This window comes from Somniosus microcephalus, unplaced genomic scaffold (assembly GCF_052327205.1).
Source record: "Somniosus microcephalus isolate GS21.2 unplaced genomic scaffold, FLI_Smic_1.0 scaffold1103, whole genome shotgun sequence".
NCBI classification, from domain to species: Eukaryota; Metazoa; Chordata; class Chondrichthyes; order Squaliformes; family Somniosidae; genus Somniosus; species Somniosus microcephalus.
In genome coordinates this window covers 1-22,196 of record NW_028226290.1, presented here as the reverse complement: position 1 = coordinate 22,196, position 22,196 = coordinate 1, and the positions used below count along the sequence as shown (strand labels likewise).

General features: G+C 48.5%; 1 protein-coding gene across 1 annotated transcript in view; it reads left to right on the top strand.

Moving 5' to 3' along the window:
• LOC147080818 (T-box transcription factor TBX1-like) overlaps positions 1-19,335 on the top strand; it is a 43,272-nt gene extending 23,937 nt beyond the window's left edge. The window contains exons 2-3 of the mRNA XM_085981068.1: positions 15,261-15,364; positions 18,707-19,335. Of these exons, the coding sequence (XP_085837194.1) occupies positions 15,261-15,364; positions 18,707-18,960 (358 nt within the window). The 3' untranslated portion in view covers positions 18,961-19,335. The remainder of the gene's footprint in view (positions 1-15,260; positions 15,365-18,706) is intronic.
• Positions 19,336-22,196: the final 2,861 nt, after the last annotated feature.

Below are 22,196 nucleotides of genomic sequence, written 5' to 3'. Positions count from 1 at the left end.
ACACACACACTAACTCGCAATCTCTCTCACACACTCGCACACACACTAACTCGCAATCTCTCTCACAGACTCACACACACACTAACTCGCAATCTCTCTCACTCACTCACACACACACTAACTCGCAATCTCTCTCGCACGCACACACACACACTAACTCGCAATCTCTCTCACACACTCACACACACACTAACTCGCAATCTCTCTCACACACACACTAACTCGCAATCTCTCTCACACACTCACACACACACTAACTCGCAATCAATCTCACACACACACACACACACTAACTCGCAATCTCTCTCACACTCACACACACACTAACTCGCAATCTCTCTCACACACACACACACACTAACTCGCAATCTCTCACACTCACTCACAGACACACTAACTCGCAATCTCTCTCGCACACTCACACACACATTAACTCGCAATCTCTCTCTCACACTCACCCACACAGTAACTCGCAATCTCTCTCACACACTCGCACACACACTAACTCGCAATCTCTCTCACAGACTCACACACACACACTAACTCGCAATCTCTCTCACACACTCGTACACACACTAACTCGCAATCTCTCTCACTCACTCACACACACACTAACTTGCAATCTCTCTCACACACACACACACACTAACTCGCAATCGCTCTCACAGACTCACACACACACTAACTCGCAATCTCTCTCACACACACACACACACTAACTCGCAATCTCTCTCACACACTCGCACACACACTAACTCGCAATCTCTCTCACACACTCGCACACACACTAACTCGCAATCTCTCTCACACACTCGCACACACACTAACTCGCAATCTCTCTCACACACTCGCACACACACTAACTCGCAATCTCTCTCACACACTCACACACACACTAACTCACAATCTCTCACACACACTAACTCACAATCTCTCTCACACACACACTCACACACTAACTCGCAATCTCTCTCACACACACACACACACACTAACTCACAATCTCTCACACTCACTCACACACACACTAACTCGCAATCTCTCTCACACACACACTAACTCGCAATCTCTCTCACACACTCACACACACACTAACTCGTAATCTCTCTCACACACTCACACACACACTAACTCACAATCTCTCACACTCACTCACACACACACTAACTCGCAATCTCTCGCACACACTCACACACGCTAACTCACAATCTCTCACACTCACTCACACACACACTAACTCGCAATCTCTCACACACACTCACACACACTAACTCGCAATCTCTCTCACACACTCGCACACACACTAACTCACAATCTCTCTCACATACTCACACACACACTAACTCACAATCTCTCACACTCACTCACACACACACTAACTCGCAATCTCTCTCACACACACACACACACTAACTCACAATCTCTCACACTCACTCACACACACACTAACTCGCAATCTCTCACACACACTCACACACACTAACTCGCAATCTGTCACACACACTCACACACACACTAACTCGCAATCTCTCACACTCACTCACAGACACACTAACTCGCAATCTCTCTCGCACACTCACACACACATTAACTCGCAATCTCTCTCTCACACTCACACACACACTAACTCGCAATCTCTCTCACACACTCGCACACACACTAACTCGCAATCTCTCTCACAGACTCACACACACACTAACTCGCAATCTCTCTCACTCACTCACACACACACTAACTCGCAATCTCTCTCGCACGCACACACACACACTAACTCGCAATCTCTCTCACACACTCACACACACACTAACTCGCAATCTCTCTCACACACACACTAACTCGCAATCTCTCTCACACACTCACACACACACTAACTCGCAATCAATCTCACACACACACACACACACTAACTCGCAATCTCTCTCACACTCACACACACACTAACTCGCAATCTCTCTCACACACACACACACACTAACTCGCAATCTCTCACACTCACTCACAGACACACTAACTCGCAATCTCTCTCGCACACTCACACACACATTAACTCGCAATCTCTCTCTCACACTCACACACACACTAACTCGCAATCTCTCTCACACACTCGCACACACACTAACTCGCAATCTCTCTCACAGACTCACACACACACACTAACTCGCAATCTCTCTCACTCACTCACACACACACTAACTCGCAATCTCTCTCACACTCACACACACACACTAACTCGCAATCTCTCTCACACACTCACACACACACTAACTCGCAATCTCTCACACACACACACACACACACACTAACTCGCAATCTCTCTTACACACTCACACACACACTAACTCGCAATCTATCTCACACTCACACACACACTAACTCGCAATCTCTCTCACACACACACTAACTCGCAATCTCTCTCACACACTCTCACACACACTAACTCACAATCTCTCTCACACACTCACACACACTAACTCGCAATCTCTCTCACACACTCACACACACACTAACTCGCAATCTCTCTCACACACTCACACACACACTAACTCACAATTTCTCTCACACACTCACACACACTAACTCGCAACCTCTCACACACACACACACACTAACTCGCAATCTCTCACACACACTCACACACACTAACTCGCAATCTCTCACACTCACTCACACACACACTAACTCGCAATCTCTCACACACTCACACACACACCAACTCGCAATCTCTCACACACACTCACACACACTAACTCGCAATCTCTCACACACTCACACACACACTAACTCGCAATCTCTCACATACACTCACACACACTAACTCGCAATCTCTCACACACACTCACACACACTAACCCGCAATCTCTCACACTCACTCACACACACACTAACTCTCAATCTCTCACACACACTCACACACACTAACTCGCAATCTCTCACACACACTAACTCGCAATCTCTCTCACACACACACACACTAACTCACAATCTCTCACACTCACTCACACACACACTAACTCGCAATCTCTCTCACACACACACTAACTCGCAATCTCTCTCACACACTCACACACACACTAACTTGTAATCTCTCTCACACACTCACACACACACTAACTCACAATCTCTCACACTCACTCACACACACACTAACTCGCAATCTCTCTCACACACACACTAACTCGCAATCTCTCTCACACACTCGCACACACACTAACTCGCAATCTCTCTCACAGACTCACTCACACACTAACTCGCAATCTCTCTCACACACACACACACTAACTCGCAATCTCTCTCACACACTCGTACACACACTAACTCGCAATCTCTCTCACTCACTCACACACACACTAACTTGCAATCTCTCTCACACACACACACACACTAACTCGCAATCGCTCTCACAGACTCACACACACACTAACTCGCAATCTCTCTCACACACACACACACACTAACTCGCAATCTCTCTCACACACTCGCACACACACTAACTCGCAATCTCTCTCACACACTCGCACACACACTAACTCGCAATCTCTCTCACACACTCGCACACACACTAACTCGCAATCTCTCTCACACACTCGCACACACACTAACTCGCAATCTCTCTCACACACTCACACACACACTAACTCACAATCTCTCACACACACTAACTCACAATCTCTCTCACACACACACTCACACACTAACTCGCAATCTCTCTCACACACACACACACACACTAACTCACAATCTCTCACACTCACTCACACACACACTAACTCGCAATCTCTCTCACACACACACTAACTCGCAATCTCTCTCACACACTCACACACACACTAACTCGTAATCTCTCTCACACACTCACACACACACTAACTCACAATCTCTCACACTCACTCACACACACACTAACTCGCAATCTCTCGCACACACTCACACACACTAACTCACAATCTCTCACACTCACTCACACACACACTAACTCGCAATCTCTCACACACACTCACACACACTAACTCGCAATCTCTCACACACACTCACACACACTAACTCGCAATCTCTCTCACACACTCGCACACACACTAACTCACAATCTCTCACACTCACTCACACACACACTAACTCGCAATCTCTCACACACACTCACACAAACTAACTCGCAATCTCTCTCACACACTCACACACACACTAACTCACAATCTCTCACACTCACTCACACACACACTAACTCGCAATCTCTCACACACACTCACACACACTAACTCGCAATCTGTCACACACACTCACACACACACTAACTCGCAATCTCTCACACTCACTCACAGACACACTAACTCGCAATCTCTCTCGCACACTCACACACACATTAACTCGCAATCTCTCTCTCACACTCACACACACACTAACTCGCAATCTCTCTCACACACTCGCACACACACTAACTCGCAATCTCTCTCACAGACTCACACACACACTAACTCGCAATCTCTCTCACTCACTCACACACACACTAACTCGCAATCTCTCTCGCACGCACACACACACACTAACTCGCAATCTCTCTCACACACTCACACACACACTAACTCGCAATCTCTCTCACACACACACTAACTCGCAATCTCTCTCACACACTCACACACACACTAACTCGCAATCAATCTCACACACACACACACACACTAACTCGCAATCTCTCTCACACTCACACACACACTAACTCGCAATCTCTCTCACACACACACACACACTAACTCGCAATCTCTCACACTCACTCACAGACACACTAACTCGCAATCTCTCTCGCACACTCACACACACATTAACTCGCAATCTCTCTCTCACACTCACACACACACTAACTCGCAATCTCTCTCACACACTCGCACACACACTAACTCGCAATCTCTCTCACAGACTCACACACACACACTAACTCGCAATCTCTCTCACTCACTCACACACACACTAACTCGCAATCTCTCTCACACTCACACACACACACTAACTCGCAATCTCTCTCACACACTCACACACACACTAACTCGCAATCTCTCACACACACACACACACACACACTAACTCGCAATCTCTCTTACACACTCACACACACACTAACTCGCAATCTATCTCACACTCACACACACACTAACTCGCAATCTCTCTCACACACACACTAACTCGCAATCTCTCTCACACACTCTCACACACACTAACTCACAATCTCTCTCACACACTCACACACACTAACTCGCAATCTCTCTCACACACTCACACACACACTAACTCGCAATCTCTCTCACACACTCACACACACACTAACTCACAATTTCTCTCACACACTCACACACACTAACTCGCAACCTCTCACACACACACACACACTAACTCGCAATCTCTCACACACACTCACACACACTAACTCGCAATCTCTCACACTCACTCACACACACACTAACTCGCAATCTCTCACACACTCACACACACACCAACTCGCAATCTCTCACACACACTCACACACACTAACTCGCAATCTCTCACACACTCACACACACACTAACTCGCAATCTCTCACATACACTCACACACACTAACTCGCAATCTCTCACACACACTCACACACACTAACCCGCAATCTCTCACACTCACTCACACACACACTAACTCTCAATCTCTCACACACACTCACACACACTAACTCGCAATCTCTCACACACACTAACTCGCAATCTCTCTCACACACACACACACTAACTCACAATCTCTCACACTCACTCACACACACACTAACTCGCAATCTCTCTCACACACACACTAACTCGCAATCTCTCTCACACACTCGCACACACACTAACTCGCAATCTCTCTCACAGACTCACTCACACACTAACTCGCAATCTCTCTCACACACACACACACTAACTCGCAATCTCTCTCACACACTCGTACACACACTAACTCGCAATCTCTCTCACTCACTCACACACACACTAACTTGCAATCTCTCTCACACACACACACACACTAACTCGCAATCGCTCTCACAGACTCACACACACACTAACTCGCAATCTCTCTCACACACACACACACACTAACTCGCAATCTCTCTCACACACTCGCACACACACTAACTCGCAATCTCTCTCACACACTCGCACACACACTAACTCGCAATCTCTCTCACACACTCGCACACACACTAACTCGCAATCTCTCACACACACACACACACACTAACTCGCAATCTCTCTCACACACTCACACACACACTAACTCGCAATCTCTCTCACACACTCGCACACACACTAACTCACAATCTCTCTCACACACTCGCACACACACTAACTCGCAATCTCTCTCACACACTCGCACACACAATAACTCGCAATCTCTCTCACACACACTAACTCACAATCTCTCTCACACACTCACACACACACTAACTCGCTATCTCTCTCACACACTCACACACACACTAACTCGCAATCTCTCTCACACACTCACACACACACTAACTCGCAATCTCTCTCACACACTCGCACACACACTAACTCGCAATCTCTCTCACACACACACACACACACTAACTCGCAATCTCTCTCACACACACACTAACTCGCAATCTCTCTCACACACTCACACACACACTAACTCGTAATCTCTCTCACACACTCACACACACACTAACTCACAATCTCTCACACTCACTCACACACACACTAACTCGCAATCTCTCGCACACACTCACACACACTAACTCACAATCTCTCACACTCACTCACACACACACTAACTCGCAATCTCTCACACACACTCACACACACTAACTCGCAATCTCTCACACACACTCACACACACTAACTCGCAATCTCTCTCACACACTCGCACACACACTAACTCACAATCTCTCACACTCACTCACACACACACTAACTCACAATCTCTCACACACACTCACACAAACTAACTCGCAATCTCTCTCACACACTCACACACACACTAACTCACAATCTCTCACACTCACTCACACACACACTAACTCGCAATCTCTCACACACACTCACACACACTAACTCGCAATCTGTCACACACACTCACACACACACTAACTCGCAATCTCTCACACTCACTCACAGACACACTAACTCGCAATCTCTCTCGCACACTCACACACACATTAACTCGCAATCTCTCTCTCACACTCACACACACACTAACTCGCAATCTCTCTCACACACTCGCACACACACTAACTCGCAATCTCTCTCACAGACTCACACACACACTAACTCGCAATCTCTCTCACTCACTCACACACACACTAACTCGCAATCTCTCTCGCACGCACACACACACACTAACTCGCAATCTCTCTCACACACTCACACACACACTAACTCGCAATCTCTCTCACACACACACTAACTCGCAATCTCTCTCACACACTCACACACACACTAACTCGCAATCAATCTCACACACACACACACACACACTAACTCGCAATCTCTCTCACACTCACACACACACTAACTCGCAATCTCTCTCACACACACACACACACTAACTCGCAATCTCTCACACTCACTCACAGACACACTAACTCGCAATCTCTCTCGCACACTCACACACACATTAACTCGCAATCTCTCTCTCACACTCACACACACAGTAACTCGCAATCTCTCTCACACACTCGCACACACACTAACTCGCAATCTCTCTCACAGACTCACACACACACACTAACTCGCAATCTCTCTCACTCACTCACACACACACTAACTCGCAATCTCTCTCACACTCACACACACACACTAACTCACAATCTCTCTCACACACTCACACACACACTAACTCGCAATCTCTCACACACACACACACACACACACTAACTCGCAATCTCTCTTACACACTCACACACACACTAACTCGCAATCTATCTCACACTCACACACACACTAACTCGCAATCTCTCTCACACACACACTAACTCGCAATCTCTCTCACACACTCTCACACACACTAACTCACAATCTCTCTCACACACTCACACACACTAACTCGCAATCTCTCTCACACACTCACACACACACTAACTCGCAATCTCTCTCACACACTCACACACACACTAACTCACAATTTCTCTCACACACTCACACACACTAACTCGCAACCTCTCACACACACACACACACTAACTCGCAATCTCTCACACACACTCACACACACTAACTCGCAATCTCTCACACTCACTCACACACACACTAACTCGCAATCTCTCACACACTCACACACACACCAACTCGCAATCTCTCACACACACTCACACACACTAACTCGCAATCTCTCACACACTCACACACACACTAACTCGCAATCTCTCACATACACTCACACACACTAACTCGCAATCTCTCACACACACTCACACACACTAACCCGCAATCTCTCACACTCACTCACACACACACTAACTCTCAATCTCTCACACACACTCACACACACTAACTCGCAATCTCTCACACACACTAACTCGCAATCTCTCTCACACACACACACACTAACTCACAATCTCTCACACTCACTCACACACACACTAACTCGCAATCTCTCTCACACACACACTAACTCGCAATCTCTCTCACACACTCACACACACACTAACTTGTAATCTCTCTCACACACTCACACACACACTAACTCACAATCTCTCACACTCACTCACACACACACTAACTCGCAATCTCTCTCACACACACACTAACTCGCAATCTCTCTCACACACTCGCACACACACTAACTCGCAATCTCTCTCACAGACTCACTCACACACTAACTCGCAATCTCTCTCACACACACACACACTAACTCGCAATCTCTCTCACACACTCGTACACACACTAACTCGCAATCTCTCTCACTCACTCACACACACACTAACTTGCAATCTCTCTCACACACACACACACACTAACTCGCAATCGCTCTCACAGACTCACACACACACTAACTCGCAATCTCTCTCACACACACACACACACTAACTCGCAATCTCTCTCACACACTCGCACACACACTAACTCGCAATCTCTCTCACACACTCGCACACACACTAACTCGCAATCTCTCTCACACACTCGCACACACACTAACTCGCAATCTCTCACACACACACACACACACTAACTCGCAATCTCTCTCACACACTCACACACACACTAACTCGCAATCTCTCTCACACACTCGCACACACACTAACTCACAATCTCTCTCACACACTCGCACACACACTAACTCGCAATCTCTCTCACACACTCGCACACACAATAACTCGCAATCTCTCTCACACACACTAACTCACAATCTCTCTCACACACTCACACACACACTAACTCGCTATCTCTCTCACACACTCACACACACACTAACTCGCAATCTCTCTCACACACTCACACACACACTAACTCGCAATCTCTCTCACACACTCGCACACACACTAACTCGCAATCTCTCTCACACACTCACACACACACTAACTCACAATCTCTCACACACACTAACTCACAATCTCTCTCACACACACACTCACACACTAACTCACAATCTCTCTCACTCACTCACACACACACTAACTCGCAATCTCTCTCACACACTCACACACACACTAACTCGCAATCTCTCTCACACACTCACACACACTAACTCGCAATCTCTCTCACACACTCACACACACACTAACTCGCAATCTCTCTCACACACACACACACACTAACTCGCAATCTCTCTCACACACTTGCACACACACTAACTCGCAATCTCTCTCACACACTCGCACACACACTAACTCGCAATCTCTCTCACACACTCGCACACACACTAACTCGCAATCTCTCACACACACACACACACACTAACTCGCAATCTCTCACACACACTCGCACACACACTAACTCGCAATCTCTCTCACACACTCACACACACACTAACTCACAATCTCTCACACACACTAACTCACAATCTCTCTCACACACACACTCACACACTAACTCGCAATCTCTCACACACACACACACACACTAACTCGCAATCTCTCACACACTCACACACACACTTACTCGCAATCTCTCTCACACACACACACATACTAACTCGCAATCTCTCTCACACACTCACACACACACTAACTCGCAATCTCTCTCACACACTCGCACACACACTAACTCGCAATCTCTCTCACACACTCACACACACACTAACTCACAATCTCTCACACACACTAACTCACAATCTCTCTCACACACACACTCACACACTAACTCACAATCTCTCTCACTCACTCACACACACACTAACTCGCAATCTCTCTCACACACTCACACACACACTAACTCGCAATCTCTCTCACACACACACACACACTAACTCGCAATCTCTCTCACACACTCGCACACACACTAACTCGCAATCTCTCTCACACACTCGCACACACACTAACTCGCAATCTCTCTCACACACTCGCACACACACTAACTCGCAATCTCTCACACACACACACACACACTAACTCGCAATCTCTCACACACACTCACACACACACTAACTCGCAATCTCTCTCACACACTCACACACACACTAACTCGCAATCTCTCTCACACACTCGCACACACACTAACTCGCAATCTCTCACACACACTAACTCGCAATCTCTCTCACACACTCGCGCACACACTAACTCGCAATCTCTCTCACACACTCACACACACACTAACTCGCAATCTCTCTCACACACTCACACACACACTAACTCGCAATCTCTCTCACACACTCACACACACACTAACTCGCAATCTCTCTCACACACTCGCACACACACTAACTCGCAATCTCTCACACACACACACACACACTAACTCGCAATCTCTCACACACTCACACACACACTTACTCGCAATCTCTCTCACACACACACACATACTAACTCGCAATCTCTCTCACACACTCACACACACACTAACTCGCAATCTCTCTCACACCCTCGCACACACACTAACTCGCAATCTCTCTCACACACTCACACACACACTAACTCACAATCTCTCACACACACTAACTCACAATCTCTCTCACACACACACTCACACACTAACTCGCAATCTCTCTCACACACACACTCACACACTAACTCGCAATCTCTCTCACACACTCACACACACACTAACTCACAATCTCTCTCACACACTCACACACACACTAACTCGCAATCTCTCTCACACACACACTCACACACTAACTTGCAATCTCTCTCACACACTCACACACACACTAACTCGCAATCTCTCTCACACACTCGCACACACACTAACTTGCAATCCCTCTCACACACTCACACACACACTAACTCGCAATCTCTCTCACACACTCACACACACACTAACTCGCAATCTCTCTCACACACTCACACACACACTAACTCGCAATCTCTCTCACACACTCACACACACACTAACTCGCAATCTCTCTCACACACTCACACACACACTAACTCGCAATCTCTCTCACACACACACACACACACTAACTCGCAATCTCTCACACACTCTCACACACACTAACTCGCAATCTCTCTCACACACACACTAACTCGCAATCTCTCACACACACTCGCACACACACTAACTCGCAATCTCTCTCACACTCACACACACTAACTCGCAATCTCTCTCACACACTCACACACACACTAACTCGCAATCTCTCACACACACACACACACTAACTCGCAATCTCTCACACACACTAACTCGCAATCTCACACACTCACATGTACACTAACTCGCAATCTCTCACACACTCACACACACACTAACTCGCAATCTCTCTCACACACACACAAACTCGCAATCTCTCTCACACACTCACACACACACTAACTCGCAATCTCTCACACACACTAACTCGCAATCTCTCACACACACTAACTCACAATCTCTCACACACACTAACTCACAATCTCACACACACACACACACACTAACTCGCAATCTCTCACACAAAGACTAACTCATAATCTCTCAAACACAATCTCACACACACTAATTCACAATATCTCTCACACACTCGCTCACTTGCACACACACTAACTCTCAATCTCACACACACACTCACACACACCCTAACTCACAATCTCACACACACACACACTCACACACACTAACTCACAATCTCTCACACGCACTCACACATTAACTCACAATCACACACACACTAACTCACAATCTCTCACAGACACTCACACACTCACACACACTAACTCACAATCTCTCACACATTTGCTCATTCACACACACATTAACTCACAATCTCTCACACAGACTTGTTCACTCACACACAATAACTCGCAATCTCTCACAGACACACTAACTCGCAATCTCTCACACACACTCACTCACACACACACTAACTTGCAATCTCTCACACTCACACACACTAACTCGCAATCTCTCACACACACACTAACTCGCAATCTCACACACACTCGCACACACACACTCACAATCTCTCACACACACACACACTAACTCGCAATCTCTCTCACACTCACACACACACTAACTCGCAATCTCTCACACACTCACTCACTAACTCGCAATCTCTCTCACTCTCTCACCCTCACTTGCACACTGACACACTCACTCACACACTCACTCACACATTGACACACGCTCACGCTCTCTCCCACTCACTCGCACACTGACACACACTCATTCGCACCTTCTCACATTCTCAAGCTCACTTGCACACTGACACACATTCACTTACTCTCTCTCACACTCACTCGCTCACTGACACACACTCACTCGCACTCTCTCACCCTCACTTGCACACTAACACACACTCGCACTCTCTCACACTCACACACTGACGCACATACACTCGCTCTCTTTCACACTCACTCGCACACTGACACACACTCACTCGTGCTCTCTCACATTCACTTGCACACTGACACACACTCACTCGTGCTCTCTCACATTCACTTGCACACTGACACACATTCACTTACTCTCTCTCACGCTCACTCGCTCACTGACACACACTCACTCGCACTCTCTCACCCTCACTTGCACACTAACACACACTCGCACTCTCTCACACTCACACACTGACGCACATACACTCGCTCTCTTTCACACTCACTTGCACACTGACACACACTCACTCGTGCTCTCTCACATTCACTTGCACACTGACACACACTCACTTGTGCACTCTCACACTGACTCACACACTGACACACACTCACTCACACTCTCTCATGCTCACTCGCACACCGACACACTCACTCGTGCTCTCTCACGCTCACTCGCACACCGACACACACTCACTCGTGCTCTCTCACATTCACTTGCACACTGACACACACTCACTCACACTCTCTCATGCTCACTAGCATACTGACACACACTCACTCACACTCTCTCACACTCGCACATTGACACACACTCGTGCTCTCTGATTCACTCGCACACTGACACACTCACTCGTGCTCTCTCATGCTCACTCGCACACCGACACACTCACTCATGCTCTCTCACACTCACTTGCACACTGACACACTCACTCGTGCTCTCTCCTGCTCACTCGCACACCGACACACTCACTCGTGCTCTCTCACACTCACTAGCACGCTGACACACACTCACTCACACTCTCTCATGCTCAATTGCACACCGATACACACTCACTCGTGTTCTCTCACGCTCACTAGCACACTGACACACACTCACTCACACTCTCTCATGCTCACTAGCACACTGACGCACACTCACTCGCACTCTCTCACTCGCACACTGACACACACTCACTCACACTATCTCACACTCGCACACTGACACACTCACTCGCACTCTCACCCTCACTCGCACTCTCTCACCCTCACTCGCACTCTGACGCACACTCACTCGCTCTCTCTCACACTCACGCGCCCACTGACAGACACTCACTCACACTCTCTCATGCTCACTCACACACCGACACACACTCACTCGTGCTCTCTCCTGCTCACTTGCACACTGATACACACTCACTTGCACTCTCAAGCTCACTCGCACACTGACACACACTCACTCGCACTCTCACCCTCACTCGCACACTGACGCACACTCACTCGCGCTCTCTCACGCTCACACTGACATGCACTCACGCTCGCTCGCACACTGACACACTCTCGCACACTCACTCGCACACTGACACCCAGTCACTCTTGCATGCTCACTCGCACACTGACACATACACACAATCTCTCACGCTCACTCGCGCTCTCTCACACACTGACAATTGCACACGTACTCGCACACGCACAGTCACATTTGCACGCCCACCCACACCCAGTCCCCATGAGAGACCGCTGCAGTCACTGGATGGGGATCGGAAGCGGGACCCCAGTATGTCCTGCTACAGGGTATTGGTGAGACCACACCTGGAGTACTGCCTACAGTTCTGGTCTCCTTATTTAAGGAAGGATATATTTGCATTGGAGGCAGTTCAGAGACGATTCACTCGGTTGATTCCGGAGATGAGGGGGGTTGACTTATGAAGAAAGGTTGAGCAGGTTGGGCCGATACTCATTGGAATTTAGAAGAATGAGAGGTGATCTTACTGAAACATATAAGATACTGAGGGGGCTCGACAAGGTAGATGCAGAGAGGATGTTTCCCCTCGTGGGGAAATCTAGAACTCGGGGGCACAGTCTCAGAATAAAGGGTCGCCCATTTAGAACTGAGATGATGAGGAATTTCTTCTCTCAGAGGGTCGTAAATCTGTGGGATTCTCTGCCCCAGAGAGCTGTGGAGGCTGGGTCATTAAATACATTTAAGGTGGCGATCGACAGATTTTTGCAAGATAAGGGAGTGAAGGTTTATGGGGAGCGGGCGGGGAGGTGGAGCTGAGCCCAAGATCAGCCCTGATCTCATTAAATGGCGAAGCAGATTCAAAGGGGTCAAATTTCCTACTCCTGCTCCTGTTTCTTATATTCTTACGAAGGGTGGTCCCCTTGCTAACCCACGACATTGAGGATAACTGCAATGGCTCCACTGCCCTGCCCCCATCTCAGCCCAGATCAAATAGGCCAGGATTGGAGCCTGGCCCTTTCCTGCTCTGTGCGCGTGTGTGTGGGTGTGTGGGGGGGAAATACGGGTGTGGGGGTGGATGTTGAGCAGTGCCGCATATTTTAACTGCTTCCTGTTAAAACCTCGAAATTACAGGGCACGGAATTCCAGAGCGGGATCTCTGCCGATTCTGGGGTCGATGACCAGAGCACGGAATTCACTGGCCATATCTCAGCAAAGACGGAGAGGTGACGAGAAAGGTCAGCTTTATATTAATGTCACCCTTAGGATTACTTGACTGGTGTATCTCAGTCCCTCTCCCTCAGGGAGATATCTGTACACTGACTGGTGTCTCTCAGTCCCTCTCCCTCAGGGAGATATCTGTACACTGACTGGTGTCTCTCAGTCCCCTCTCCCTCAGGGTGATATCTATACACTGACTGGTGTCTCTCAGTCCCTCTCTCTCAGGGAGAATTCTGTACACTGACTGGTGTCTCTCAGTCCCTCTCCCTCAGGGAGATATCTGTACACTGACTGGTGTCTCTCAGTCCCCTCTCCCTCAGGGAGAATTCTGTACACTGACTGGTGTCTCTCAGTCCCTCTCCCTCAGGGAGATATCTGTACACTGACTGGTGTCTCTCAGTCCCTCTCTCTCAGGGAGATATCTGTACACTGACAGGTGTCTCTCAGTCCCTCTCTCTCAGGGAGATATCTGTACACTGACTGGTGTCTCTCAGTCCCCTCTCCCTCAGGGAGATATCTGTACACTGACTGGTGTCTCTCAGTCCCTCTCTCTCAGGGTGATATCTGTACACTGACTGGTGTCTCTCAGTCCCCTCTCCCTCAGGGTGATATCTGTACACTGACTGGTGTCTCTCAGTCCCTCTCCCTCAGGGAGATATCTGTACACTGACTGGTGTCTCTCAGTCCCTCTCTCTCAGGGAGATATCTGTACACTGACTGGTGTCTCTCAGTCCCTCTCTCAGGGTGATATCTGTACACTGACTGGTGTCTCTCAGTCCCTGTCTCTCAGGGTGATATCTGTACACTGACTGGTGTCTCTCAGTCCCGCTCTCTCGGGGAGATATCTGTACACTGACTGGTGTCTCTCAGTCCCTCTCTCTCAGGGAGATATCTGTACACTGACTGGTGCCTCTCAGTCCCCTCTCCCTCAGGGTGATATCTATACACTGACTGGTGTCTCTCAGTCCCTCTCTCTCAGGGTGATATCTGTACACTGACTGGTGTCTCTCAGTCCCTCTCTCTCAGGGAGATATCTGTACACTGACTGGTGCCTCTCAGTCCCTCTCCCTCAGGGTGATATCTATACACTGACTGGTGTCTCTCAGTCCCTCTCCCTCAGGGTGATATCTATACACTGACTGGTGTCTCTCAGTCCCTCTCTCTCAGGGTGATATCTATACACTGACTGGTGTCTCTCAGTCCCTCTCTCTCAGGGTGATATCTGTACACTGACTGGTGTCTCTCAGTCCCTCTCCCTCAGGGAGATATCTGTACACTGACTGGTGTCTCTCAGTCCCTCTCCCTCAGGGTGATATCTATACACTGACTGGTGTCTCTCAGTCCCTCTCCCTCAGGGAGATATCTGTACACTGACTGGTGCCTCTCAGTCCCTCTCCCTCAGGGTGATATCTGTACACTGACTGGTGTCTCTCAGTCCCTCTCCCTCAGGGTGATATCTATACACTGACTGGTGTCTCTCAGTCCCTCTCTCTCAGGGAGATATCTGTGCACTGACTGGTGTCTCTCAGTCCCCTCTCTCTCAGGGTGATATCTATACACTGACTGGTGTCTCTCAGTCCCTCTCTCTCAGGGAGATATCTGTACACTGACTGGTGTCTCTCAGTCCCTCTCCCTCAGGGAGATATCTGTACACTGACTGGTGTCTCTCAGTCCCCTCTCCCTCAGGGAGATATCTGTGCACTGACTGGTGCCTCTCAGTCCTCTCTCTCTCAGGGTGATATCTGTACACTGACTGGTGCCTCTCAGTCCTCTCTCTCTCAGGGTGATATCTGTACACTGACTGGTGTCTCTCAGTCCCCTCTCCCTCAGGGAGATATCTGTGCACTGACTGGTGCCTCTCAGTCCCCTCTCCCTCAGGGTGATATCTGTACACTGACTGGTGCCTCTCAGTCCTCTCTCTCTCAGGGTGATATCTGTACACTGACTGGTGTCTCTCAGTCCCTCTCCCTCAGAGAGATATCTGTACACTGACTGGTGTCTCTCAGTCCCTCTCCCTCAGGGAGATATCTGTACACTGACTGGTGTCTCTCAGTCCCTCTCTCTCAGGGAGATATCTGTACACTGACTGGTGTCTCTCAGTCCCCTCTCCCTCAGGGTGATATCTGTACACTGACTGGTGTCTCTCAGTCCCCTCTCCCTCCGGGTGATATCTGTACACTGACTGGTGTCTCTCAGTCCCTCTCCTTCAGGGAGATATCTGTACACTGACTGGTGTCTCTCAGTCCCCTCTCCCTCAGGGTGATATCTGTACACTGACTGGTGTCTCTCAGTCCCCTCTCTCTCAGGGTGATATCTGTACACTGACTGGTGTCTCTCAGTCCCCTCTCACTCAGGGAGATATCTGTACACTGACTGGTGTCTCTCAGTCCCTCTCCCTCAGGGAGATATCTGTACACTGACTGGTGTCTCTCAGTCCCCTCTCCCTCAGGGTGATATCTGTACACTGACTGGTGTCTCTCAGTCCCCTCTCGCTCAGGGAGATATCTGTACACTGACTGGTGTCTCTCAGTGCCTCTCTCTCAGGGAGATAGTGTACACGGACTGGTGTCTCTCAGTCCCCTCTCCCTCAGGGTGATATCTGTACACTGACTGGTGTCTCTCAGTCCCTCTCCCTCAGGGAGATATCTGTACACTGACTGGTGTCTCTCAGTGCCTCTCTCTCAGGGAGATATCTGTACACTGACTGGTGTCTCTCAGTCCCTCTCCCTCAGGGAGATATCTGTACACTGACTGGTGTCTCTCAGTGCCTCTCTCTCAGGGAGATATCTGTACACTGACTGGTGTCTCTCAGTCCCTCTCTCTCAGTGAGATATCTGTACACTGACTGGTGTTTTAGTGATGTTGTCTGAGAGATACGTATTCACCCAGAACACCGGGGACAACTTTCCCCTGCTCTTCTTCAAATAGTGGCCGTGGGATTCTTTACTTCCAAGTAACAAAGCAGATGGGACCTCGGTTTAACATATCATCTGAAAAATACCACCTCCGACAGTGCAGCGCTCCCTCAGTACTGCCCCTCCGACAGTGCAGCGCTCCCTCAGTACTGCCCCTCCGACAGTGCAGTGCTCCCTCAGTACTGCCCCTCCGACAGTGCAGCGCTCCCTCAGTACTGCCCCTCCGACAGTGCAGCGCTCCCTCAGTACTGCCCCTCACACAGTGCGGCGCTCCCTCAGTACTGCCCCTCCGACAGTGCGGCACTCCCTCAGTACTGCCCCTCCGACAGTGCAGCGCTCCCTCAGTACTGCCCCTCCGACAGTGCAGCGCTCCCTCAGTACTTGAGGGCTGTGTTTTTTCGATGTTGAGTGTCGGTCTCACACCCGTTGTCTCTTCCTCCTCAGGGTCGCAGTCCGAACAGGAGTTATCCAGGGATCTGGATGCGAGACACCTGGGACAGACCCACCACCGGCCCCGGTGCATTGGACATCCTGCTGGAGTGCACGACCCCCCTCACGACCCCTCCTCGCTCCCACCCTACGCCCTCCCAGCCTACTGCACAGGCTCCCAGACCCGGGCCCTGCCCAATCGCTCCTCGCCCGGGCTGGGATTGACCAACCCATACGGTGCGGAGTGCTACGGTTACACACCTCGGTGAGACCCCCCCTCTCCCCCCTGCCGAATTCCCCCCTCCCCATCTTTCCCTCCCCACCTCCCTCCCCCTCACCCCTTCTGTCTTTCCCCCTCTCTCCCTCCCCTCTTCACCTCCCCCTCTCCTCCACCAATCCTCTACTTCTCTCCTCTCCCTCTTTCCCCCTCTCTTCCCTCCCCTTCCCCGTTCCCCCTCCCCCTCTCCCTCTCTCCCCTTCCCTTCCCCCCTCCCCTTCAATCTTCAGGCTACTCAAATCCCGCCCTGACCTGAAACCACGGCTGCCTGTTTCTCCGTCTTGTCTTTCTCCCCCGCTTCCCCCGCCCCACTCGATCTTCGTTGACGTGCTGTAAGATGTTTTCCCCTCACTCTGTCTTTCAAAAATAAAATGATTTGATGGAAAATCTTCATCACCAAGTGTGAATGGCCGCACCGGTCACATTCTCTGAGTTGTGGTACTGGAGAGAGCGAGAGACTGAGAGCGAGAGACTGAGAGCGAGAGACTGAGAGCGAGAGACTGAGAGCGAGAGAGACACAGAGAATAAACTTCACACTCGGAGCAACTAAAATTGAACAAACTACAAATTACACATACTTAGGCTTAAAAATCAGTTCTACGGGAAATTTTCATTTGGCTGTGAATGAACTGAAAGAGAAAGCAAAAAGGGCTTTCTATGCCATTAAAAAGTCAATCCAAATAGAAATTCCAATTGACATTTGGCTCAAAATTTTTAAAGCAGTAATTGAACCAATTGCATTCTATGGCAGTGAGGTGTGGGGTCCGCTAACACGACAAGAATTCGCAAATGGGACAAACACCCAATTGAGATCCTACATGCAGAATTCTGTAAAAGTATCCTCCGGACTCAGAGGAAAACCGCAAACAATGCATGCAGGGCAGAACTAGGCCAATATCCACTACTAATTAATATCCAAAAAAGAGCCATCAAATTTTGGAAACACCTAAAAATGAGCAACCCCCACTGCTATCATTACGAAGCCCTGAAATGCCAAGAGATGATCATAAAGAAGAATCCCCTCAGTCAACTAGTCCTGGGACTCAGTGAAGTAACTACTAAAGGGAGGAAAAAGAGTGGGAGAGCAATAGTGGTAGGGGATTCTATCGTAAGGGGAACAGATAGGCGTTTCTGTGGCCGTAGACGTGACTCCAGGATGGTTTGTTGCCTCCCTGGTGCCAGGGTCAAGGATGTCACTGAACGGCTACAGGGCATTCTGAAGGGGGAGGGTGAACAGGCAGAGGTCGTGGTTCACATTGGGACCAATGACATAGGTAGGAAGAGGGATGAGGTCCTGCAGCAAGAATTTAGGGAGCTAGGTAGCAGATTAAAGAGTAGGACCTCAAAGGCTGTAATCTCTGGATTACTCCCAGTGCCACGTGCTAGTGAGTATAGGAATAGGAGGATAGAGCAGATGAATGCATGGCTAAAGAGTTGGTGCAGGAGGGAGGGCTTTAGTTTCCTGGATCACTGGGCCTGCTTCTGGGGAAGGTGGGACTTGTACAAGTCAGACGGGTTGCACCTGAACCAGAGCGGGACAAATATCCTTGCGGGGAGGTTTGCTAGCACTGTTCGGGGGGGTTTAAACTAAAATGGCAGGGGGTTGGGAACCTGAGCAGGGAGACAGAGGAAGGGGAAACAGGGATAAAAGCAAAAGATAGGAAGGAGAAAAACAAAAGTGGCAGTCAGAGAAATCAACGGTTTAAATCAAACGTGGCCACAGTAAATAATAATTCTAATAGGTCTAAGAGCGTTAAAAAAACAAGCCTGAAGGCTTTGTGTCTTAATGCGAGGAGCATTTGTAATAAGGTGGATGAATTGGCTGCACAAATAGAGGTAAACGAATATGATTTGGTTGGGATTACGGAAAGGTGGCTCAAGGATGGCCAAGACTGGGAGCTCAACATCCAGGGGTATTCGATATTCAGGAAAGATAGGCAAAAAGGAAAGGGAGGTGGGGTAGCATTACTGGTTAAAGAAGGGATTAATACAATTGTAATGAAGGATATTAGCTCTGATGATGTGGAATCTGTATGGGTAGAATTGAGAAATACTAAGGGGAAAAAAACATTAGTGGGAGTGGTATATAGACCTCCAAACAGTAAGGCGGAGGTTGGGGATGGCATTAAAAGGGAAATTAAAGAAGCGTGCAATAAGGGCACAGCAGTCATCATGGGTGACTTTAATCTACATATTGATTGGGCCAACCAAATTAGTAACAATACTGTGGAGGAGGAATTCCTGGAGAGTTTATGGGATGGTTTCCTGGACCAATATGTCGAGGAACCAACCAGAGATCAGGCCATCTTAGACTGGGTATTATGTAACGAGAAAGGATTAATTAGCAATCTTGTTGTACGAGGCCCCTTGGGTCAGAGTGATCATAATATGATCGAATTCTTCATTAAGATGGAGAATGAAGTAGTTGACTCAGAGACAAGGGTCCTCAATTTAAATAAAGGAAACTACGATGGTCTGAGGAGCGAGTTGGGTAGGATTGATTGGGGAATGGCACTCAAAGGGTTGACGGTGGATAGGCAATGGCAAACATTCAAAGACCGAATGGATGAGCTACAGAATTTGTTCATCCCAGTTTGGCATAAAAATAAAACAAAAATGGTGACTCAACCGTGGCTAACAAGGGAAATTAGGGATAGCATAAGATCCAAGGAGAGGACATATAAATTGGCCAGAAAAAGCAATAATCCTGAGGATTGGGAGCAGTTTAGGAGTCAACAAAGGAGGACAAAGGGATTAATTAAGAAAGGGAAAATAGGATATGAGAGTAAGCAAGCAGTAAACATAAAAACTGACTGTAAAAGCTTTTTATAGATATGTGAAGAGAAAAAGATTGGTGAAGTCAAGCGTAGGTCCCTTGCAATCAGAATCAGGGGAATTTATAATGGGAAACAAGGTAATGGCAGACCAACTAAATACATACTTTGGTTCTGTCTTCACAAAGGAGGACACAAATAACCTCCCAGAGATGCCGGGGAACATAGGGTCTGATGAAAGGGAGGAACTGAAAGAAATCAGTATTTGTAGGGAAATGGTGTTAGGAAAATTGATGGGACTGAAGGCCGATAAATCCCCAGGGCCTGATGGTCTACATCCCAGGGTACTTAAGGAAGTGGCCCTAGAGATAGTAGATGTATTGCTGGTCATCTTCCAGAACTCGATAGACTCTGGAACAGTACCCATGGATTGGAGGGTAGCTAATGTTACCCC